Source organism: Nyctereutes procyonoides, unplaced genomic scaffold (assembly GCF_905146905.1).
Source record: "Nyctereutes procyonoides isolate TBG_1078 unplaced genomic scaffold, NYPRO_anot_genome, whole genome shotgun sequence".
NCBI lineage: Eukaryota > Metazoa > Chordata > Mammalia > Carnivora > Canidae > Nyctereutes > Nyctereutes procyonoides.
In genome coordinates this window covers 5,952,883-5,977,691 of record NW_026575151.1, presented here as the reverse complement: position 1 = coordinate 5,977,691, position 24,809 = coordinate 5,952,883, and the positions used below count along the sequence as shown (strand labels likewise).

At 37.2% G+C, this 24,809-nt stretch overlaps 2 protein-coding genes across 11 annotated transcripts in view; one reads left to right on the top strand and one right to left on the bottom strand.

Moving 5' to 3' along the window:
- HELQ (helicase, POLQ like) overlaps window positions 1–17,643 on the bottom strand; it is a 46,325-nt gene extending 28,682 nt beyond the window's left edge. For 7 of the 10 annotated variants that reach the window (XM_055313174.1, XM_055313169.1, XM_055313170.1 and 4 more), the window contains exons 1-9: window positions 17,342–17,643; window positions 15,461–16,178; window positions 11,634–11,812; window positions 10,835–11,035; window positions 10,332–10,404; window positions 7,997–8,094; window positions 6,849–6,947; window positions 5,242–5,387; window positions 1,370–1,609 (exon numbers count right to left, since the gene is read on the bottom strand). In XM_055313174.1, coding sequence (XP_055169149.1) covers window positions 1,370–1,609; window positions 5,242–5,387; window positions 6,849–6,947; window positions 7,997–8,094; window positions 10,332–10,404; window positions 10,835–11,035; window positions 11,634–11,812; window positions 15,461–16,178; window positions 17,342–17,533 — 1,946 coding nt within the window. In that variant the 5' untranslated portion in view covers window positions 17,534–17,643. Of the gene's footprint in view, window positions 1–1,369; window positions 1,610–5,241; window positions 5,388–6,848; window positions 6,948–7,983; window positions 8,095–10,331; window positions 10,407–10,834; window positions 11,036–11,633; window positions 11,813–14,371; window positions 15,427–15,460; window positions 16,179–17,341 lie in introns of those variants that run through there. The other 3 variants (XM_055313178.1, XM_055313177.1, XM_055313179.1) reach the window with 3 other exon arrangements.
- A 402-nt stretch (window positions 17,644–18,045) lies between these two features.
- MRPS18C (mitochondrial ribosomal protein S18C) lies at window positions 18,046–22,579 on the top strand. Its single transcript, XM_055313077.1, has 6 exons — window positions 18,046–18,256; window positions 18,912–18,964; window positions 20,418–20,501; window positions 21,519–21,576; window positions 22,322–22,381; window positions 22,465–22,579. Exons 1-6 carry the CDS (start codon window positions 18,157–18,159, stop codon window positions 22,539–22,541), a joined length of 432 nt encoding a protein of 143 aa, XP_055169052.1. The 5' UTR covers window positions 18,046–18,156; the 3' UTR covers window positions 22,542–22,579.
- The last annotated feature ends 2,230 nt before the right edge of the window (window positions 22,580–24,809 follow it).

Genomic DNA, 24,809 nt, shown 5'->3' with positions numbered 1-24,809 from the left:
TATATAACTTCCTTTTTTATCCTCCAATTGTCTGAAAAATGGAAAATTTAATCTGTGACAGAGATCAAAAATAAAAGAATGGAAAAAGATATACTTGGCAAAGAAAATGTAATCCTAGTGTTCAAAGTGAAATGACTCAGTGAAAAAAAAACAAGGATCTATTATATTGATAAAAGATATGATTCAGCGTAAGATATTTGAAATGAACTTTTATATACCTTAACAGTTTTGAAATACAAAGCAAAAACCTCTAGAAATGCAAAAAGGAGAAAGACAACTCCATAGTAATAATGGGAGACTAACACAACTCTCTGAAATTGACAGATCACAGAACCACAAACAGTAAGAAAACTGAGGGAGCTAACAACATAATTAAAAAATGTGATCTCCTGGAGATGTATAAAACTGCACATCCAGCAGAAGATACATATGTTTTTTAACATGGATGATTTCTAAAAATCACCCACATGTTTGGAAAAAAAAAATCACAAATTTTAAAGTAAATTTTTAAAATAAAAATTATAAAAAGCAGAAATCAAAGGCCCATAGCTATACAGGTCCATAGCTTTGGTAATAATGAAAAGATAATCAAAGATCTACTCTGAAAAAAGATACTAGACTCAGAAGTCTTTATGGATCACTTCTCTAAGGTTTCAAGGAAATCTCTATGTTAAATAAACTCTTTCAGATCATAAAAAATGGTAGAGGGACCCGTGGGTGGCGCAGTGGTTTGGCGCCTGCCTTTGGCCCACGGCGTGATCCTGGAGACCCGGGATTGAATCCCATGTCGGGCTCCTGGTGCATGGAGCCTACTTCTCCCTCTGCCTATGTCTCTGCCTCTCTCTCTCTCTCTCTCTCTGTGACTATCATAAATAAATAAAAATTTAAAAAAAAATGGTAGAAAGCTTGCCAACTGTTTACAATTAGAAAAATAAACCCTACTGTCAAAACCAGATAGGGAGAGCACCAAAGAAGGAATTCTAATATCAGGAAATCTACTAAAGTTATTTTTCATTAAAATATTAAAGGAAACAAACCAAGGGCACTTGGGTGGCACAGTTGGTCAGGCAGCCAACTCTTGATTTCAGCTCGGGTTGTGATCTCAGGGTCATGAGATCAAGTCCCGCACTGAGCTCTGTGGTGAGCATGGAGTATGTTTGAGATTCTCCTTCTCCCTCTGCCCCTCTCCCTACTCTCAAATGAATAAATAAGTAAGATAAAGGAAATAAACCAATCAACTCAGCAAATGATGAAAAAGTATCTGATAAATTCTCAACCACTACTGAGAAAAAATAGAACAACAAAACTCTTGGCAAGCTAAGAATTTTTAAAAAGTTCTGAGCCTAGCTAATAGCTACTTATATCTTACCTTCGAGCTGGCAGATTAACACCTGCTGCTAGAGTGGATGTGCAGGTAAAAAGGCACAGAACTCCTGTGGAATAGGCCTCCTCCAAGAGTTTCCTTTCATCACTCGTTAAACCACTATGGTGATAAGCAACACCAAAAGGGATGGTGCGATTTAAAATGGGACACAAGTTGCCACTGCTGATATTCTTCAAGTTCTTAATCACCTCATGTTTTTCTTTCTCCCTGTGTTTCAGATATTGTCTAGGAAAAAAAGATCTGTTAGAAATATGAACCCTCAATCTTACAGTGACAAAGTGCCTGTTTTAATTTAATTGATGCACGTGAACATTCTTTATTGAAAAACATATTACTTTCATTAACAGAAGGGTATAAAAATGTTCTTAGAATTTTGATTCTGATTCCATCAACTATTAGGTCTCTCCACCTTTTTGTGAATCACAGAGCCCTGTGAAAATCTGATTAAAACTAAGGAAAAAAAAAACATAACAAACATAACACTTTGCTTATAAGTTCATGGACATGGACTTCTTGAAGTTCATTCTTATACTGCCTATGAATCCAAGGATGCTAGGTTTAGAGACCTGCTATAGATGGTAGATGGTACAGTTATTTTTTTTTCATTAGAACATACATTTTTATTGATGATTTAAAAAAATTTAAGTCATAAATTTTCTTCTCTGAAAATGGAAACATACTATCAAATCATTTGTATTTATGTAAAACACTATCTGAACACTAGCATTTTAAAGATTTTATTTATTTATTCATGAGAGACAGAGAGAGAGAGGCAGAGACATAGGCAGAGGGAAAAGCAGGCTCTCCGCAGGGAGCCCGATGCAGGACTTGATCCCCAGACCTGGGATCGCACCCTGAGCCAAAGGCAGACACTCAACCACTGAGCCACCCAGGCGTCCCTAAATATTAGTATTTTAGAAGTTTTAATGATACCCCACATTATCTCTGTATCTAAAAGCACCTATTATTTTAAATTCCTTTTTGAAAAGAGAGAAAGGACTTAAAGAGTAAGTAAAACTAATTAGGAACTGACTTCTGAATACCAGTAGCAAAAAAATATAGTCTATGATGTACACATTATACCCACAGCCTGTGTTGTTTCAGTGTGCTGTATGGAAAGGACAGAAAGCTCTGGCTCTATTAGTCTGCTGTTAACTGTAGGAGGCCAATAACTTCATAAGAAGCTGAGAAATGGTACAAGGAGATAAAAGAACAATAAAGAATTGGCAAGAGAGTGGTCAGATGTTATGGGCACAAGAATTAGAAGTGACAGCTGAGGAGGGAACAGCAGACTCTGTTAACCACTTTCTAGTCAACATGTGGGGCCTTGGGAAGGATGTATAGGATGAACTCAATTCTTAAGAAATTATGTCTTACATGGGGTGAAAATATGGATAATCACCATATAATTTTAGATAAGGGAGACACTAGTTAGAACTGATCAGGTAAGATATGGTTACATGGCAGAAATTGAGATCTGAGCTGGGTCTTGAAGAATGAGTGTCAGAGAGGTGACAAGAGGCAGAGAAGCGACCTTTCCTGGCAAAGGATAAAGCATGATCAAAGGTACAAAATGAGAAGTTCAAAGCTTAAACAATGAGTAGTTCACATGAGTTGCAAGGTCAATGAAGAGTAGAAGAAATAAGGAGGGAGAAGTAAGTTGGATCCCAGCCTGAATTCTAGACTAAGAAAGCACTGTGTTAGTATCATTCTGGGGGAGATTTTCAAGGAAAGTGATAGGACTAGATCTTTGACGGTTGTTGGCAAATAGTGTTTAAAAGTCGTTCTTAGAAGTCAAAGGTAGTGACAGCTATAAAAAAGATGATAATTTTTCTTGAGATTGAGATAATCACTTGGAAAAATCTGTTTCAGGGGCACCTGGGTGGCTCAGTAGGTTGAGCATCCTACTTTGGCTCAGGTCATGATCTCAGGGTCCTGGAACAGAGTCCCACCTGGGGCTCCCTGCTGAATGGGGAGTCTGCTTGTCCCTCTGCCCCTCTCCCTGACTGCTCTCTCTCTCAAATAAAACAAATAAAATCTTAAAAACAAAAGTTAAAAACAAAAGTTTCAGTCTTTGCCCTTAAGTAGACATAGAGCCATATTCTACTGCCCAAGTGGTTTTACCATATCAGCTTCTCATGCCATATATAATAAGGAAGCAAATAATTAAGATACAGTGAATATCCCAGGACTCTAAAGAAATCATGTTTTAAAGATATTGCTCAGATCAGAAGCCATTTAGCTCTAGATTTTACTTCATCTACATGTAAATTACAGAATATCAAATAGAATGCTCAAAACATTATTCACCATTTTCTAATCAATAGTCACAAAAAAGGGATGCTAAACTATACTTAGAATATTCAGCTTATGAAAGCAGTAATATGCAAAATATATTTTAGAGGAAATTCTCCTTCAAAAAGTATCGAATCCTATATCTTTAAGAAAAAGTATCAAGTAATTAGGGCCCCTGGGTGGCTCATTTTGTTAAGCATTTGACTTGTGACTTAGGCTCAGATATGATCTCAGGGTCATGAGAAAGCAGTAGTTGCAGCTCTGCACTCAGCAGGGAGTCTGCTTGAGATTCTTTCCCTCTGCTCCTCCTGACTGCTCACTTGCTCTCTCTCTCTGATAAATAAATCTTAAAAAAAAAAAAAAAAGTAGCAAGTATCCATTACAATTCATTAACTAAGCATTCTGGAAAACCAAATTTTCAAGTGCTTCAATGTTAAACATCAACATTTATGATCAAAATAAACTATTATCATCAAAAAGCAAAATAAGTCAGAGGTACAGCTAATAAATTGCATGTCTCCCAGTCAAATGTTAGTTTCTAAATTTCTACATCACTTAGCCAGTGCTAAAATTCCCTTAAATTATTCTACTAAACAAATGATTTACTGAGACTACCTCGATAATTTAATTTCCTTAGATTTTTAAAATCAGTATCATCATTGCAAAGGCAGACTATTAGTTAATGCAATGGGAAACTCCCTGACTCTATCCCAAACATCTAGGTCTTTGTGCTGGTCAATAATTTTAACTCTCTTAGACCAATCCATGAGAGTAGGACTGGAAGGGGAGGTAGGCACTCACTAGATTAGAATCCAGGGTAATAATGGTCTATGGTGAAACAGACTTGGCTAAGGGGCCAAAAAGAAGTCTGAAAAATCCAATAAACCTACACGTGGGACAAAGGTACAGAAAAAAACTGAACTGTTCATACTTAAGGTCACTTTATACTTATCTCTAGGAGTATACAGAGCCAATATTAAAATACTATCAAGTTACAAACTAATACATTTCTTAATTACTTTAGAATTTTAATTCAACTGTCCATACAGCTTAAGCGTGGTTTACTAAGAAAACAAAGGCAGCAGTATTATATTATAGAGAAGGCTAAACTAAAGATATGATTCATATTCACAGTCATCAGTGACTGGTCCTTTGGCTATTGTAGCCAATGGTTGATGTTGGCTGCATGTTGAACCTGCTTGGAGAGTTTTACAAAATAATGATGCCTGGGTCCCATCCTCAGAGATTCTGATCTGTCTGGGATGTAATGTGGGGACTAGGATTTTTAAAAGTCCTTGAGAGGATTCATTTGCAGTTAAGATTGATAATCATTGATCTAAGCCATTATAAAGCATTCTCTTATAAGCCTTAGAATTTTTCTTTGACTATTTCACATTTATGAATTTTATAGTTAAACTTTCTTCAAGGTTAGGCCTTTAGAATCTAGAGTAGCAACTTAATATGATGTTCTACCAGAAATAATTAGTGCTTGTTGAATAAACAGAATACACAGCATATAAATCATGATAAAATAAAACAGTATTTTTAAAAGATTAACGTACTTGCTTAAAAATCTGCATATCATTTCTGCTACATTTTCACAGTTCTTCTTAGTGGGACAGAAAACTAAGCAGGAATAATTGGGAATAACTTCTGTTGCCAATGCTACCAAGTGATCCGGATCCATCTTTTTCAGGGTATTAGAATACTGTACAACAAGATGCAGGAAAGACGCAGTTAGCAACCATGAAAACCTATCATCTTACCAGAGTGCTTTTTTTTTAATATTTTATTTATTTATTCATGAGAGATGGACAGAGAGAGAGAGAGAGAGAGAGAGAGAGGCAGAGACAGGCTCCATGCAGGGAGCCCAACGTGGGACTCGATCCCAGGACTCCAGGACCACACCCTGGGCCAAAGGCAGGCACCAAACTGCTGAGCCATCCAGGGATCCCCTTACCAGAGTGCTTTGAAAGGTAAGGAAACTATCTGTAATTGTGAATTTCTCATTTAACAAATCTAATCATTTAAAAGAAAAGATAAGATACAGATGAAACATCAAAATGTTAAGTCCCACTTTTAGGTTATTAGGGTTTTAGGGTATATTTGGTTTTAAATTAAAGAAGTGAAAAGAGTAAATGTTATTAATAGCCTCTCCTGTACGTTCATCTCCACCAAAGCAAAACAAAAAAGTCCACAGAGAGAAACACAGATTGGTCCTAGTAACGGTCAAAGGACCACATAAACAAGATATATCTTTTACTATTACTAGCAGTTTTCATAAACATAGATTCAATCATACTACAGGATATATTTTCACAAATAGAAAATGTATTCATCAAGCAGACACAAGGAACCCAAAATAAAGAAAAATATAAAATCATTTAAAACTCTCACTTCTTTCAACTTTACTGAAAACTAAGATACAGATTTAGAATAATATATTTTTATAGAATTCTAAAACTATTGTAAAATCCCTTTCTCCCCTTTTTAATATCCTTTATATAAGTCACAGAACAGTAACATAGCAGACATTAACGTTTTCAGACCCAGTACCTGAACTACATAGCCCACAAAAATTTCTTCTTGTTTTGTACTTGTTGTTGAATGAATAAACGTTTAAAGCAGAGGTCTCCAGATTTTCTTGGTTCATGGAGCTCCAGGGCCAAAAGAAATACCTAACAGCTTTGTTTATTAGGTATTTAGGTATAGACAACTTAAGTATGAATTTCCTCACAATTTAATAGCCATTTGAATAAATAACACACATCAGTTGAATGAAGAAAATATTATTTCATTCTTAACCACAATAGCCCACTAACAGGATGTGTTCACAACTGGGCACTGAAGTCTTTCAAATCTTCGAATCAGATTGGACATGACTACCCTTTTTCTGTCCCACATGGATTTTCACATGGTATTTGTTTACAGTAACTGCAAACAAACAAAAAACTTCACTAAGGTATGTTATCATAGAAAGGAATACAGTGTATCTGATGTCCAAACTGGAAACTACTTAGAACCAGTAGTTTGTATGATGTCCAAAAGAGGTTAAGCACCAGCTGTTTCTCTTAAATATCTAAACTTTCTCATAGTACCCTGTGAATCTTTTGTGGTGCCCCAGGGCATCAAGTCTGGAAAGCTCAAATTCCAGGGTTATCAATGTTACCTGACAATTAAGGAGACGTGAAAAAGTCATTCCGTTCTCAGCTTTGCTGTCAACCTCATATATTGCATCGTTTATTTTCAAATATTCTTTTAATTCAACCTTGAATTAGAAGGACATTTATAGTTAATACCATATGTAACCTCCTCTTTCCAGAGTTTTAAATTTTGTAAAATGTTGTAAAAATGGACAAAATTGAGCTTTTATAAGGTATGTAAAACATGCCTCAATTTAAAAGTTGTTTTTTTTTTTTTACCATTTCTTTAAGTCTCTTTTTCCTTTTTCAATCAAAATAGGGATTAAATCCTTGAAGAAATACTTTTAAACAGCCACTAGCTAAAAGAAAACCAGACACTTGTATTTGTTACAAGTATAAATAAGTCAATGTTCACATTGTCTTGTGTTATTCCTCAAGATCTAAAACTTTCTGTCTTATCAGACACCAGTTTTAATTCTAAATACCACCATATTATTTTTAATTTAAGCATTTGTAGCCAAATATGTTTATAAATAGTTCATTGCACTTTTGAAAGAATAGTGTCTAATTTGACTATTAAAGTCAGCAAATATCTCTCAAAAATTCATGCACACTAGCACTGCAGAGTATATGTTCATTATAAGTGACTTTCAAATAACTATAAATTATATTTATTTACTTAAGTCTTTTTGGGAATACCATTATTATGGGCTTAAATTTAAATCCACATGAAGTCTTAACTTATTAAAAGAACACTGTAACTACCAAAGCATAAATATTTGAAAATATTTTAACTTTTAAGATAAATGTTTTTATGGCCAATAACTCAAAACGTGACTAAATTTTGGCCAAATGAAAAAATTCACCCCTACAGAATAAGAAGAGTGGAAAAATAGAATGCATCTGGAAAATTTCATTCAATAAAAATTCAGTTAAGGTCCACAGGCCAAGCATTGTCCCAGGTGCTACAGATACAGTAGCGACTCAAGCCAAGATCCCTAACAGTTTACATTCTCTGTACATAAACTCTTATTAACATATAGCCATGGGGGTGGAGTTATGCCCCTTCACTACTCTATAGACTTTTTTTTTTTTAAATAGTATGTTTGCTACTTTTCTTTCTAAGTAAGATGATATATAAAAATATCCATACATGCAAACCTTAGGTACATACTGGTCTAAACTGACTGGTATAATATTCGGCTTGAAGGAACTTTTGTAGGTCTTCAACATTGTTCAGTGTTGCACTCATGCCAATAATTTGAGTTGTTTCTAAAAAAAAAAAAAACAAAAAACAAACAAAAAAACAAACAAAAAAGATTGAGGAAAATGTTATTAAGTTTAACACAATAGTAATCTTAGCAACCTTTTTGTGTTCTGGATTCTTTTTGAGTGATTTGGAAAAGGAGGGAGTGGGGAGGAGGTACGAAAAATATGAAGATATAAGCAGAGTATTATTCTGGCAATCAAAAGCTGAAAACTTTTAGGTATCTTGACAGTCACTATTTGGAATTTTACAAAATTTCACCCTTGGCAAAAAGGTCAGCTCTTTACCAAGACTTCTAAGCAACAATAATGAGTATAAATATGCTTGTTGATATCTGGACCACTGTTATGAAGAGTTGTAATATATGTCCCACAGGTATGGCTATAGGCAGATGTACAGAGTAGGATGCAGGGCTGAATAGGTCCTGAACTCTTGCCAAAATCATCCCCTTATGGGATTTTGTGATCAGGTTGTCAACTTTTTTTTTTCCACAAAGGTGGAATGAAAGTCATGAAGCTGCATGTCCTTCTGGGCAGTATAAAATGGCTGCTTTCCATAGGAAAGCAGTTCAATCAGGCAGGTTCTATTACTATTATCCATTTTATAAAGTTTTGTTTATTATTTAAGTAAAGCTGACATACAGTGTTATATTAGTTCCAGGTATATAACACAGTGATTTCACAATTATATACATTACACACTATTCACCACAATAAGTATAGCTATCATCTGTCATCCTACAACACTATTACAATATTACTGACTATATTCCCTTTCAACCTATACCTTTCAACTCATGACTTATTTTATAGTTGTAAGTTTGTACCTCTTAATTACCTTCATGTATTTTGCCCTTTCTATTATTATCTATTTTTGATGCCTAAGGGAACAGAGGCACAGTTAATATAACTTGCTCAAGGTCACATATGTGGTTAAAAGTAAGTTTGAATTTTAATCCAGCTCCAGAGTATGTCCTCAACCATTATGCTATGCTATCTCTCAGTGGTAACACATGATCCCCCCATAGAGACAGCAGGGAAAGCAAGAGAGAGTACTTCAGCATTCAAAGGAAATAAGAATGATAAACAACCAAATGCTGAAGAAAAATAAGACCAGGACAGTCAGTGTACACTGGATTTGACAAATAGGTGATGATTCTCCTCCTTTCCTTGGCTATAATTTTTCCATAGAATTTGTCACCATCTGACACACCATATATTTTCTTGTTTATTTGTTTATTGTCTACTCACTTTCACTAAAATACAGGTTTCATGAAGGCAGGGGCTTTGTGATATTCACTGCTATATCCTTAGCACTTAAAATAGTGTCTGGCACAAAGTAGAAACTCAATGTTTTCAGTGAATGATTATAAAGTGCTACAATGTGCCTAAATACCACTGCTATCAAAATTTTTTAAATAATTATTTTTTTTAAGATTTTATTTATTTATTTTGAGTGAGACAGAGATAGGGAGAGAGTATGAAGAGGAGAGGTAGAAGAGCTCCCCACTGAGCAGGGAGCTAGCTGGACATGGGTCTCGATCCCAAGACACTGAGATCCTGACCTGAGTTAAAGGCAGATGCTTAACTGACTGAGCCACTCAGGTACCCCTTAAAAATAATTCTTAATATTTAAACTTTATAGTTAATAATTTTCCCATATATAAGCTATTGCAATATATAACTCAATAAGTTATTATAAGAGCATATCTATAGATAGGGAAGAAGACATTTAGAGCAAATATTTCAGATACCTTGAAAGACCATCTGATGTTGCAAATAGCTCCTTAAAGTGACCACTTACATTTACTGCTTTATTGGTATGATGATGATGATACCAGTGGCAAGAAATGCTTATTGAGTGCTATGTGCTAGGCAATTGCTGAATGCTTTACACTAACTCATATAATCCTCACAACAATCCCCTCAGGGTGGTACCATCATTATCCCCATTTTACAGATAAAGAAATAGAAAGGCTGAGTCATATGCCTACACACTTATAGCTGGTAAATTGAGGATAATACGGGATGTCCTCAAATGTTAATCTCCTTCATGTTCACAACTCTGTTCATATACCTATTCTTCCAACAAAAATTTATCTTTACTTTAGATATAAAAAACCGAAGCAGGAAGCTTACGTGTCTTACTCTAGGTTACATAGCCCAGATAGCGATAGAATTAAGTCTTTCATAGGCCTCCTGAGTATAAATCAGTTAGTGACCATAACAGAAAAAATACTTACTGCTAGTGTAGAGGACTTTTGCTAGGGTCATTTCCAGTATAGCACCACGGCTCCCTTCACCAATCATGTGCAACTTTGAGATTTAAAAAAAGGAGGGAGGGAGAAAAGTAAATTTGCATGTAATACCTATATAGAACCTGCATGTGTTTATATGAAATGAAGTAATCTTTGCTTTATAACTCTTACACATTTTGGATATAGCAACTAGAGTACATATGCATTATATCACTGGTATTTTGGTTAATGAGGTTTGGGCACAACATCCTAACATATCTAGAATTCATAAGTACCATTATGAAATTCAACATATATACACATATATTCACTCTTCAAAAAATACTTGACACAAAACTGAATTTAAGATTACCAAGTATGAAATGTATTATTCAGTATTAATAAAATAAACTACTTATTTTCATAGAGGTATGAAGCAGATACACATAATAAATAATAAATGTTAGTATAATAAAAAATATTGACAAATTATAAAAGTAGTTACCAACCTCATCTACAACAACCAGACCCAGACTACTAATCCTTCCAGTTTCAATCAAGGAGTTCACCAGACTATTTCCTTTTTCAATAGTGGCAATATATAGAGACTTTTTTCCCCTTCTTTTAATTGGAGGAAATTTTCCTTTGCTTCCAGCATATTCTTCAACAAAGAAACCCAGTTCTACACCAAAACTTGACAAACCTGAAATCTAGAATATTAGTTAAAATAAACAAACAAAAAAAGTCCGATAAATAACTCAATTATCAAGTGCTCATGTTGATTTTCTAAAAATCTAAAATAGCATATAATACCAATGAATAAGAACAAGGTCATAGATAAGACATATATATCTAAGAAATGTCATAATTAATGTGTGTGGAATTAATGTGTGTGGCTCTTTACAAAATGAATGGAACTTTTAAACTACATAATTAAATTACGTAGTTATGTAAATTAACTACATAAGTAAATTAAAACTATCTCCTCTGATGTAAAAAAAACCAGAATAACTTATTTTGATAAAATAATTGGTTACTTTATGCTTGAAAAGGAAGGCTAACTATCAATATATTAAATAACAATATTAAAGTGGAATTTAATCCACCAGTTTAGAAAAAAAATAGAATTCTTTTTGCAACAGGTAATTAGTATTAGAAGAGATTTTGGGTAGGTCTTACATCTGCTTTTGCACATCCTTATATATTCTCTATCTCTTCGCAGTCAATAAAAAGTTATATTTATGCTAGCTTTTATATTTGAATGTGAAAATGTTAGCAAATACTGCTTGTTAAAAAAAAGAATCACACCTTTTCTTGGACAATTGCCACATATGGTAGGATCATCAGAACATCTCTCCGCCGGCAAAGCAGTTCTTGTAGCATTAAAATCTCAGCCACAAGAGTTTTTCCACCACTCGTTGGCAAGGAATATATTAAGTTTTTTCTTTCTTGCACAGAATTCAATGTCAAGCATGTGTGTTGCCATTCTGTGGAATTAAAAAAAAAAAAAAGCTTTACTTTTCCCTTCTACAATTCAGTCTCAATAAAGTTTCCTAAGGAAAAATCAAATCCCACTCTGTATATCAATCTTCTAATAATGATGAGTGTAATTATACATTAATGTTGAATGTCAAACATCCCCAGGGCACAGTGGACACAGCCAGTGAGAGTTTAATTCTAATTCAGGCCTGGGCAGTGAAGTGGGCAACTAGGCCACTTATTTGTCAGGTGCACACTTAGGTCTAAGATTCCAAGTGGCCTGGGACATCATCTGAGACATCAGAGGAACTACAGCATAGTATGAGGATCTGTGTGGATTCTAAGGCTTTCTTCTCTTTCCTCTTTGTTCTGCAAGATTATTTAAGCTTCCGTTCCTAATCTACACAAACAATATCATAGATAGAAATAGGGAAAGGAGGAAAACAAAAATCTATGAGGTTTCATACACACTAAGAAAGACTATTCAACTGGCTGTCATGGGGAGCTGAACTCTGGTCTGAATACCATTTTGAACTATAAGAATATTTAAACCACAATAGGCTAGGATTGGGGTGCCTGGCAGTACAGCATGTGACTATTCATCTCAGGGTTGTAAGATCTCTACATGTTGGATGTAGACATTACTTAAAATCTTTAAAAAATAATATAAAGGACTAAGATTATTAACTAGCACATCTAGGAGTTCCACAATTTAGCAAGGTGGAATTGATGAAAAGGATCACATCAGATCCAAAACATAGTGTGAAAATTAGTCTAAGTACTCTGTAGGCTAATTTAATAATGTGCATCATCAAAAGTCTTTAAAACACGCATCAATATTCTATCACTAGAAAAATGGGCAAAAGATATAATAAGACATTTCACAGCAGGGAGAAATACCTGCAAAAATGTTCAACTGTTATTTACTGGGTTGGCAGAATAAATACACAAATAAAACACAAGTAACTACTACTACTACTACCACAAAAAAAAAAAAAAAAAAAAAAAGCCCCACATATGGACAATCCAGAGCTGACTCAACTGGGGTCAAATAGACATTCTTGTGTGTGGTTGCTGAGAGCATAAAATACCATCATCTTTTTGGGAAGCAAACTAACAGTATTGAAAACAGAACTGCACATTGTCAGTTCTAGCTCTCTACACTTATAGAAATAAAAGCAAGGACAGAAAGATTATGTGTAAGATGTTCAGCATAGCAGTGTTTATATATAACAAAGAGCCATCAAGGGGTAAAGGTTAAATGAATTATTGCACAATTATATGATATTCTTTGCAGCTTGAAAATAGGCAGTAGACTGATTTTTAGACATGTTCAATATACAGTTAGGTAAAAGATCATAAATGTGTATCGGATCATATAAACCCAATTGTGGTACAGATATTAGAAAAGAATATATACATAAAAAGTTGGACTTGGGTGTATTACATTTTTCAAAAAAATTAAATTTAAAAAATGACTTATAGAATATATTACAAAGGTGTTAAAAATAGTTACATCTGAATGACAGCCAAGTGACTTTAATTTCTTGTAGTCTGGGGATTCCCAAATACTTGCAAATGACTTTTTTCCACTTTAAAAATACTTAAGCTTAATATTTAATACATATTAAAAATATTTCAGACTGGTATTATTACCCATTACATATGAAACTGCAAACATTTGTGCGAAAATATAACTTGACTGTTTCTGCATCTTATCCAACTCAGATTTTTAAAGTATAAAATGACCAAAATAACAAATACTTAGTGATATCACTTATCTTCACACATTAAAAAAGATGATATTAACTTGGTTCTCAACATTTATATAAAACACATTAAGCATGCAATTCTATGATAAAAAAGCAAAAATAACAGTATAAGGTTGAGGTTCTCAAGCTCAGTGGTTCTCAAACATCTGGCACATTAGAATCCCCTGGAGGGCTTGTTAAAGGCAATTGCCAGGTCACACCCCTAGAGGTGGATTCAGTAGTCTGGGGTGGTGCCTGAGAATGTCTATCACAAGTTTCCAGGTGATGCTATGCTGGGGTCCAGGAACTACACTTTGAGAACCATTGCTTTAGTGCAATGAAAACTGGCACACTATTTATACTTTAAATCGGTCATGTCATCAAGCCAGATTTATAAGTAAAAAGAGATTTAAAAACTTATTTGCTGAAGTTCTTACTTAGAAGCTACCAATATAGTTACTAACAGGCATTACCACAGTCTAATTTGGCACATCCTTGACACAGAACGTAACTTACAAAACAGCCATTATTGTTATGATTATTCCTTTTTAATATATTAGGAGCTAAGGCTCAGAGTGCAAAACTTGTGTTTAAGTGACAGGACCAGACTTCATAACTAGGCTGATGAACCCCAGCAGGTGAGAACCTACCAGAGCATGCCAGCCACAGTGCTAATTACGTAAGAAAAGAGGAGTCAGATAGAGAGCCCTGTCCTCAGGGTACTCACTGCAGGAGATGCAGATTAAACAAAGAACAAAGTGCAAGGAGAAAAGCAGAGGGAAGAAAGTTAACACTTACTTCAAGGGCAATACACACCTTTAGCTCTTTAACTGCAAACCTCACAATTTAGAATTTATTAGACTCTTGTAGTCTTATATTAGACTTTATTTCCTGTAGTTCTATTTTTCCACCTGATTGTCTTCTCCCTGAGGTGAGAACCATGTTTTCATATGGTTCATAAGGCACTAACATAGGAGTTTGAGAAATACTCATGAAGTGACTGGTCCGTAGGCTCATCTTTGAGGATGGCAGCAACTGTCCCTGGTCTAAAATGACACATATCTGAAATATACGCAAGGCCTTAAGATTTTTGAAAAACATCACAACATATATTGTTATTAATACTATCTCCTTGCATGTAACTCTTCAGCTATCTCTAAAGATGTTTAGTTTAATCAATGGTATTACTAATATTGACACTCACTTAGGACATGAGTAGTCAAAGGAACTTCAGGTTTTGGTACAGAAGACAGAGCTAAAGAAACACCAGCCAAGAAAACAGAGAAGCAGCTAGACAATCAGAGAAAAAACCAGGAGTAGAATGTCAAGAAGCCCAGAAACAAGTGTTTCAAGGGTCTGGTCAATTGTGTCATGTAAGTTACTGAGAAGTCAGGCAAGTAAGAACTAAAAATATCAATGGATTTAAATACCCTCATCATTGTATCTTGAGTGAGAGCACAGAACCCAGAGCTGGAGTGGGCTGGGAATTATTTAAGGTGAGGAAAGGGAGGCAGCAAGGGTAATTTGCGAAGTGTGGGACACCTGGGTGGCTCAGCGGTTGAGTGTCTGCCTTTGGCTCAGGGGGCGACCCGAGGTTTCTGGGATAGAGTCCAACATCGGGCTGTCTGCATGGAGCCTGCTTCTCCAGACTCTGCTTATGTCTTTGCCTTCTCTCTGGTGTCTCTCATGAATAAATAAAATCTTAAAAAAAAAAAAAAATTGAGAATGTGACCATGAAGGGAAGGAAAGAGGTTCAGTAGCAGCAGGATAGGGATGGAAGGTTGAAAGGATTGATATTCTGTCTTAAGATGAGATATAGGACCACAGAAGCATATCTTCTATTGACTTGCACTGGTATTATGGTAATAATGGTATTTTTTTTTTCATTTCAGCAAAAAGCATTACCATATAATTTTTCAATTCCCTTGAACTGAACATAAAGGTCTCTCACTTTGCTGGGTAATGAATAAAAAGGACCAAGGTCATCTGATGATGACTCAATTGCTTTCTTAGCAACATTAATTTCTTCAGATAGGAGAGTCTCTTTGAGCTGTTTAGTTCTAGAAAATACTGGTGTTTGGGCCTTGGCATTTCCAGTCATGGCACTTTTTAGATGTTCTTTAAGACTTTTTCTCCTATTCTCCTCTGAACTAGTTCCGACTTTAGAACAGGGATCATCAATTTGCTGGTGGTGTTCTGTGCTATTCTGGGGTAATTCCTCATTCCCAGTCTTGTGAGAGGATGAGTTCCAATCCTTCTCTTTAGTAGATTGATCGCCCAATTCATTTGAAGACTTCTGCAAATTTTCAAAGTATAAAACTTGTGAAGAGGGTACATCATACAAAAGATCAGGTTCAGGTTCAATAAAGACATCTTTGTGCCTACTTTGGTTCTTTGTGTGCTCATCCACTTTTAATTCAGTAAAGTTGCCTACAGTAGTAATGCTGAGTTTGTTGTGTTTGATGCTTCCTGAACAAAGATCTTCAATGGTAAGGTCTGAGGCATGTTTCCTAAGTTGAGGAATTTGCATATACTGTTGTTCCAGGTCATCAACTTGAGCTAAAAAAGAATTTTCAGCAAAGCTATCATAGTCACCAAACATGTCCTCTTCACTGTCATTATTCTGGAAAGAAAACGAAAAGCTTTAAAGTCAATTCTAGCTTAAGAATAAAAATTACAACGTAGAGCTACACCAAGTAGATAATTACATGGATCAGAGACCTAAATGTAAATCATCCTGAAACGGATAATATCGTTTCCACTTTACAGATGAAGAAATGGAAGCTCAGAGTGTTTAAGTGATTTGCCTAAGCTGCACTCCTAGGGTATGGTGATACTGGGATCCTAATTCTTAAACCAGGTCTAAATCCTTAAAAGGTAGCAAGACCATTAGCCATCTACTGGTCTGTCATCTCATGAGAAGTTTCTGGTAACTGCAGCACCTTTTCCCCTGCCCAGACTCCAATCTACAGACGCTGGCTTGTAACAAAAACATGCTTGTATGACTGGACACTCCAAGGAGATTTTGTTACTAGGAATTTGGAATTGAGAAAACAGGATTTGGAGTCAGAAGTGTAGTTTAACTTCTTAGGGCCTGACTTCTGTTGTCAAATCTAGATAATGTAGCTTAACAAAGTACCCAGCACACAATGGGTGTGCAATAAATGGGAGGCACATTCACAGTAGGAGCAGCAGTAACTTGGAAATCTAGATGTACGTCTCAACCATGCCATTTATTTGCTGCATGAACTGTTATATCTTGGGGTCTACTTTTCATATCTCTGTAAAAATGAGGATAGCAGGGGATCCCTGGGTGGCTCAGGGGTTTAGCGCCTGCCTTTGGGCCAGGGCGCAGTCCTGGAGTCCCGGGATCGAGTCCCACGTCGGGCTCCCGGCATGGAGCCTGCTTCTCCCTCCTCCTGTGTCTCTGCCTCTCTCTCTTTCTAGGTCTATCATAATAAATAAATAAAAATAAATAAATAAATAAATAAATAAATAAATAAATAAATAAATAAGAGGACAGCAAAGCAATACCTCCCAAGTGAGGATTAACAGCGATAATAAGTCGAGGGAAGCAAATGAAGGCTAGGAGACAGCTGATGCACTGTCTGCACGGAGGAAGGGAACGGCCAAGATTCTGGAGTCTCCCGTTCCCTGGCTTCTACAGCCGGTCTCCGCGTTCCTTCAGTGGGCACGCGCGGCAGGAGACCTGCGTTTGTATCATCTCCCCCAAAGCGGGCCATTAGACAAGGAACTCAAGGAATCTGGGAGCCGAGGAGATTGTACCTGCGCCGGCTCCACCTCCACGGCTTTCTCCCGCCGGCTCCCAACCACCGTCTCCTTCTCCTCCCCTTCCTCCTCCTCATCGCCCGGCTCGAGCTCGGCCGCGGTGGGGGCGGCAAGAACGCTCCCTAGGCTGGGACGGTTCCTTTTGCGAACACGCACCCGCCGGCGGATGCGGGCACCACCTTCATCCATGGCAGGCGCCAAGGACCCCGCCCGAACCTCGTCCCGCGTGACCCGGCCGCCGAGCCCGCGTGGAAGAGAGCGTGGGGGGCAGGGCGCGGGCAGGAACTACGGGAAAGGCACTCGCCTCTCCATCCACCTGAGGCTACCACCACAAGTCAAACGCCGGCTCCCAGACCGGAAGTGGAAGCACGAGCGTGGGGCCCGCCTTTTCCTTGTCCAATCAGAAGTGTCTCGGCCTAGTGGCGGTGAGGGTCAGAAAGCAACGGTGCTGCGCAGGCGCATTGAAAACCTTCCCGAGGGGGTCCCTGGGTGGCTCAGCAGTTTAGCGCCGCCTTCGGCCGAGGGCCTGACCCTGGAGGCTCGGGATCGAGTCCCGCGTCGGGCTCCCAGCACGGAGCCTGCTTCTCGCTCTGCCTGTGTCTCTGCCTCTCTCTCTCTGTGTGTCTCTCATGCATAAATAAATAAAATCTTAAAAAAGAAAAGAAAGAAAAGAAGAAAGAAACCTTCCCAAGTCTTCTCTTGTTGGCGGGCGGAACCTTTGAACCGAGTACCGGGCCAACAGGGGAAGAGCACCGGAGGGGACTTGTCAGGACGACTTGGAAAGAGGAAAGGAAGAGGAGGAGCGAGGAGCCATGGCGGCTCTGGCTGCCGTGTGCGGTGCTCTGCGGAGGAAGAGGTCGGCGCCCTGCTTAAAGGCTGCTCTCTGCCTCACAGATCCTGGGACTCCTGCGGGTACAGCTTCCATATCCACCGCTCTTGTGCGCCGTTGCAGCTGCTGCCGTAGCGCTGATTAGGTTGGGGGACTTGCTCCTGTTAGCTAAACGACGCCGGTTTCTAGGCGTCGAGGCGATTAAGAGCTTCTCCAAGATAGGGGGGAATCTTTAATGACCCATGGCTAGTATTTAAGAGCAGAAGGAGGCGTGAATGTCCAGAAAAGACTGACCGCGTGATTCTCAAAAAGAGGCAGGGACTTGCCCGAGAGCTCCAGGTAGAATTGGCAAGGAAGAGACATCCCCAGTCACCCAGGAGCACGGGAGCGGTCTGAAGTCCCAGATCAGGGTGACACTGTGACAGGGGCTCTCAATGGGCTCTCTTTTCTGCATTTTATCTTCTTCGTCAATAACTGCTCTTTAGGGGGTCTGTTACATTTTTCCTTTGGTGTAACAGTGCCTTTCTGTTGCTTTCCCCGTAAGTATATGCCTTGAAGTCCGTCTCTAACCATGGAGTGAAGGGAAAATAAATTTCACGAAGAGAGCTGGTGAGACGTGGTAGGGGTGGAGAAATACGTGCCTTTCCCCCAAAGCCTTGGAAAGCACGTTCATCTTAAACATCTTTCTGAAGTTGCTGAGCTAACAAAAATAACTGGTTTGTTGCTGTTTAATTGCAGTGCTTTGGAGAAGTTGTTCACAATATGAACAGGTAGCCAGCAGTGAGGATATGGTAAGACTATTTTCCTTCCTTCCTTCCTTTTTTTTTTTTTTTAAGATTTTATTTATTCATGAGAGAGAGAGAGAGAGAGAGAGAGAGAGAGAGAGAGGCAGAGACATAGGCAGACAGAGGGGACACAGGCTCCATGCAGGGAGCCCGATGTGGGACTCGATCCTAGAACTTCAGGATCTTGCCCGGAGTCGAAGGCAGATGCTCAACCACTGAGCCACCCAGGTGTCCCTCTTACCTTACTTTTTAACTATTTGAATAGAGTTCATCTGGAGGACAAAACAATTAGGATAATCTGAGATTAAAAATTATAATTCACTAGTGAATTGTCAGGAGATTTGAAGAGAACCTAGATTCCTAATAAGCATCACTTGTCTAACACCATATTTTTCTTCCTAGATCTTAAATTTAAGAATATGTGCTTTGGAAATTAAAAAAGGTAGTTTTGGTGGGTGCAATAATTGCAGAATATCCAACAGAGGAATTGCAATGTATACCTATGCCTTGGCTCTCTTCCCTATTGTAGATTCAGTTCTCTGTCCCATTTAGTACTGGGAGTGGGGAGTGGGTATTTGAGTAAGTGAAGGATCAAAATTACAGTTCTATACTAGGATATTAAATACAATTTCTTTTAGCCTGTAGGTATATTTTTATGGGTTTCAAGTACTAGCATTGGACTTGGCCAGTGTAGGTTTTCTTGCCACCTGCAAAGATGATTTGACACTAGTCAAACCATGCAAAGCAATTAGCACGGTGTAAAGAAGAGACATAGTCATTACGTGTGACCTGCATAAAAATTAGATTAAGAAAGTTTGAGGAGTTGGAAAACACATAACTCCTCTAGTTCCTTGAGCATCCTTCTTGGCCATCTAATGCACACCATAGTTCAGGAGAGTAAAGGAAATTACTAGAGCTCTTTTATAGATTATAAATTCCCCCTAAGGTTCTGATGAAATACAGGCTCTCAGAAAAAACGCTCAGTCTCATACAGTTGAAATTTTGCTAAGGGCTTTAAAGCCATTTCTAGATTAAGAATCTCTTGATTGGAGACATGCCTATACCGATTATAGATAGGTAGTGAAGACAGAGAAACCAAAAAGGATGACATAAATGTATAAAGCAATCTGGGGCCATAAAAGTTACTCTCTGATAAACCTTTGTTTTCTCCAAAGATTGTATTTTATACCAGAATCTTCCTTGATGATTTAATTCCTCTTTAGCCAAACCAGAATACTTGTACAAAATATGAACACACTGAAATCTTTAAAATGGTGATTCCTTTTCAGAAACACCAATTTTTCTTCTGTAACCCAAGCTGTTGCATTTATTTTTCATATTGAGAAAGGTACAACTAATCCTTTGGATAGATTAAAATTGGTATCTTTAAGATTTAATTTTTAAAAATTTAACACATTAAGCTGTATTATCCGATTTTTTTTTCTTTCCTTTATCTTAGCCCATTCCAATGGAAAATCCTTATAAGGAGCCTCTTAAAAAATGTATCTTGTGTGGAAAACGTGTGGATTATAAGAATGTACAGGTGAGATATGGTTTTACTTCACTATGACATTTGATTTTAGGATTTGCTCCTTTGTTAGTCATAACTAAGGAGAATCAAGTCAGTTTTATAACAGGCTTTGTGTAGAGGCACCTGTTTTAGTAACTTCATAATTTCAAATATGGTTTTCTATGTATAAGGCATCTCTATTCAAATGAGAGCCCTTTGGCTCTCCCTCATCCACTGTTACTTCAGGTCATTGTTTCTTTCCCTTGTCTGCCCTGAGGGTCACCAATAGCTTACTATACAGTGACTCTTAGTTGGTAGAGTTGAACAGTTTAGAAAAAGCTCCTCTGGTAAATTTGATCTCTGTACTGATAACACTACTGATATAACTGCTTCAAATGTAATTTTATCTATTGTCCAGGGCTCAGCAAATTAAAAGTGGCAAATCTGGGGGAGAGAATGGTGCTGGAATTAGTATACTGACAGACAGCATAAAGTGTTAGTAGCTGCCTTAGGAGCAAAGCCAAGAACTTTAAAGGTGCATTGTATCAGGAGCATTATGTGTAGTGCCAGGAACAGTGCCCAGTTCCTGAAAAGTACTAGAGTTTAAATTAGTAAAACATAAATTATGGCAAGTGGCCTGATGTACCTGTATCTCTTGAAGACCTCACTGTATGTAGTCTGACACAATGTAGTAGCCTATCATGACAGATGAAATGCTTAGTGCCTTGTTAGAAACAATAGTATTTTAGGAAAGTATCTGTGGAAAAGTCAGGAAAACAGCTTTAGTACTGAAAAAATGTGCACATCAATCTATCTTGACACACTGGATAAGAGATGTTAACTTTAGTAGTCATTTTTTTTTTCATTTAAAAAGATGATCTATTAATAGAATGAGCACAGTTTAGTATTTTTATTTCATGAAATTTGTCTGAAATTAATAAACCTTTACATAACTTGAAAGTAATATATAATTCTTTAATTTACATAACCAAGGTTAAACAAATGTATTGATGTAAATTTTTTTTCTCCTCCAAAAAAAACTCAAAACAGCTTTTGTCCCAGTTTATTTCTCCATTTACTGGATGCATTTATGGAAGGCACATAACAGGTATTTTGTTTTCTATTATAGCAACTTATAAAAGATTATACATATCTACCTCTGTTATTTAAGAAAAATTTTGTCAAATTTTCAAGTTGTGCTATAAATCAATAGTAGACCAAATACTACAGGTACTTTGAGAAGGCCTCTTTGTAAGCCAAAAGGATTATTATTTTACATGTCGTCTTATGCTCAGAGTTAACTATAGGTGGACATGTAAAAAAAATTAGGACTTAAGAAAATTGCATTGATGTTTTACAGTATACTGTAATAATTCCTGGATTACTTATTCAAGCCAGGGGCCTACGCTACGGCCAAGTCTGCTCTGCCATGTTTTTGTAAGTAGCTTAGTTTACATTGTGTCTATGGCTGCTTTGTGAGCTACATCAGAGTAATTATGACAGTGACTGTATGGCCCGCAAAGCCTAATATATTTACCACCTGGCTAATTTACAGGTTTTCCAACCTTGCCTTAAGATAAGTAGTTATGCATTTTTTTAAAAAAAAAAGACTATTTGTTTATTTAATTTATTCATGAGGCACAGAGAAGAGAGAGGCAGAGACATAGGCAGAGGGAGAACCAGGCTTCCTGCAAGAAGCCTGATGCAGGATCCTGGATTCCAGATCCTGCATCCCAGGATTACACCTGGAGCCAAATGCAGATGCTCAATCACTGAGCCATTCAGGTGTCCCTAGTTGTTATGCATTTTTTGAGTGTTGATATTTTTTATGAATATGAAAGCATTTTTTATAGGTCTTTGTGGGAAGAAACAGAAAGAAATCACAAAAGCAATTAAGAGAGCTCAAATAATGGGTAAGCACCTGAAAAACTGAATTGGGCTAATTAAAACTTTGCTCATTATCTTTTGTGAAGCACTTTCATTATCTTTTTTACAGGGTTTATGCCAGTTACATACAAGGATCCTGCATTTCTCAAAGACCCTAAAGTTTGTAACATCAAGTATCGGGAGTAAATTACATGAGTTTTATCAATAAACATATTTTACAGTAAGTGGTTGTATGATTCTAATACTGATCCAAATGATAAGATTTAATAAACTTTGGGTAGAAAATAGGCTAAATCTTATCAAAGTACTGCTTTTGTTTAAGTTTTATTTATTCATGAGAGACAGAGATAGAAAGGCAGAGACCTAGGCAGAGGGAGAAGCAGGCTCCATTCAGGGAGCCGGTGTGGGACTTGATCCCAAGTCTCCAGGATCATGCCCTGGGTGGAAGGCATATGCTCAACCGCGGAGCCATCCAGGCATCCCCAAGTATTGTTTTTAATTAATAATTGAAATCTCATAAGGAAAATGTATTTGAGTAAAGCTTCCTCTTCACTGTTTTAAAGAAAACAAATTACTTAAAACGTTAATACTTATTACATTTTACATACATACATACAAATTTTAAAAATAGGTACTGTACAATGGTCCCAGTTAGCTTAAACAACTCATTGGGATTTTAAATATGGAAGGAATGATTTGTATTGTAATTTTCCATCTGGCCCAGATTCTGTCTTATAAATAGGATTTAAGGGTTACGGGTGCATGAAGGTGGAATGCTTGTATCAATGTACAAATTCCATGTGACAGGGTGTGGATTTGAAATTGCTCAGGTTTTCTAACTAACAAATAGAAGTTTGCCTGGCTAGGACAATGGATCTTCCCTTTGTAGAGCTCTTACATGGGGATGGGTAGTAGCACAGTCACAGGATCTAACATTTAATCCTGGGCTAGTCTATCCTAAAACTGATGGCACATTTTTAAAATGATCCATAGGTAGATGGTCTAGGACTATGTCGTTGTATCTTAGTCCAGTGATACAAATTAATCGCCCAAAGATGATAATTGGGGGGGAGATAAGGACCCCTTTCCTTCTTTTCATTTAATACCCTGAAATGTGGGTCATGAAACTTAATTATGGAAGTTTGGCCAGTATTGACTGACCTCAGCAAGATTCTCTGATTTAAAGTTTAGCATCTTTCTTCAAAGATGAATTGTTGTGTACGAGTATGACTCAAGTAACATTCTATACAGTGTTTTAACAAAATGAACTCTGAAGAGTGTTTGTAAGCAGTCTTCGAAAAATCTTAAGCTATGGTCTTCAGAAGACATTTGCTTATGTTGGTTACTTACTGCTTCTGCATTTGTCTGGCCTGTTTTATCTGTTGGTTTATAAACTGCTTCATGGAGGGCAGGGAAGGACTGAAGTGGCAGACAGCTCCAGGTGTCTAGGGGGCAGGTAACTTACGTAGGAAGTTTGTCTTGGGTAGCCACAAGGCAAGTAGATCTCTGCACCTGCCTGCCACTCTTAAAAGTTTATACTGAGACCTTAACTGGGTTCGGTCACACACACAACCCAAATGGTGTCAACACCTTACTTTTTTAAAAGTCTATGTCCTTGGAAAAGCTCCCAGTGTGTCAACAGTAAGCAAAATGTACATTCCAAAGACAGGAGGGGGTGAAGAATCTTTGCTTCAATCCAGCTCACAGGTCAACCAGCAGTCCTGTGTTCTGGTGACCTCTAGTAGTTGTTTATTGCATTTAGTCCTAATCTACATTCTATGTGGTGTTCTATATGCTCTAGTGATGTTTGTGGTTATTTTTAAATTAGGCTTCAGACAGCCAACATATTACCCCTCTGCCTGGTGATGTTACACTACAGTGCTTCTTAGGCAACCAGTTAAGCAATCCCAACAGAAACTCATTATTTGTACAGGCCATCCCTACTGTTACATGGGCTTCGTTAGCACCCCATGGTAACTAACGCATGTTAACACAGATAAAAGACAGTTTTGATAGTAGCTATGAATTTGTTGTCACTTAGGAAGTAGCAGATAGAAAAGCAATGGTCAAAGTCTATGTCCAGTATTTCATCCACTGAGTAAAACATGAAGGCTTCATAGATATATAGGCTTGATGGAAAATTCTCACAATTATGGAAAAGACAAATACAAAAGCACAATAAAAGCTCTGTTAGCCAACCTCCACTTAACCAACTTACTGAATTAAACTGGGGCTTTACATCATCAAAAATCATAGTGAAGCCCATGACTCTTCAAACCTATTGAGTTTTACATTACCAAGAGTCAGCTATTTTGTTCCCAGACCTGTGTCACTTGTTTGTCATTGTATTAACGAAGTATAAGCATCAAAGTTATTGTTGCAATGAAAATGAAGTAAATGCTTTTGAAAGGCTTGTAAAAAAAATAGCTTTAAGAAAATAGTTGTCAAGTTAGG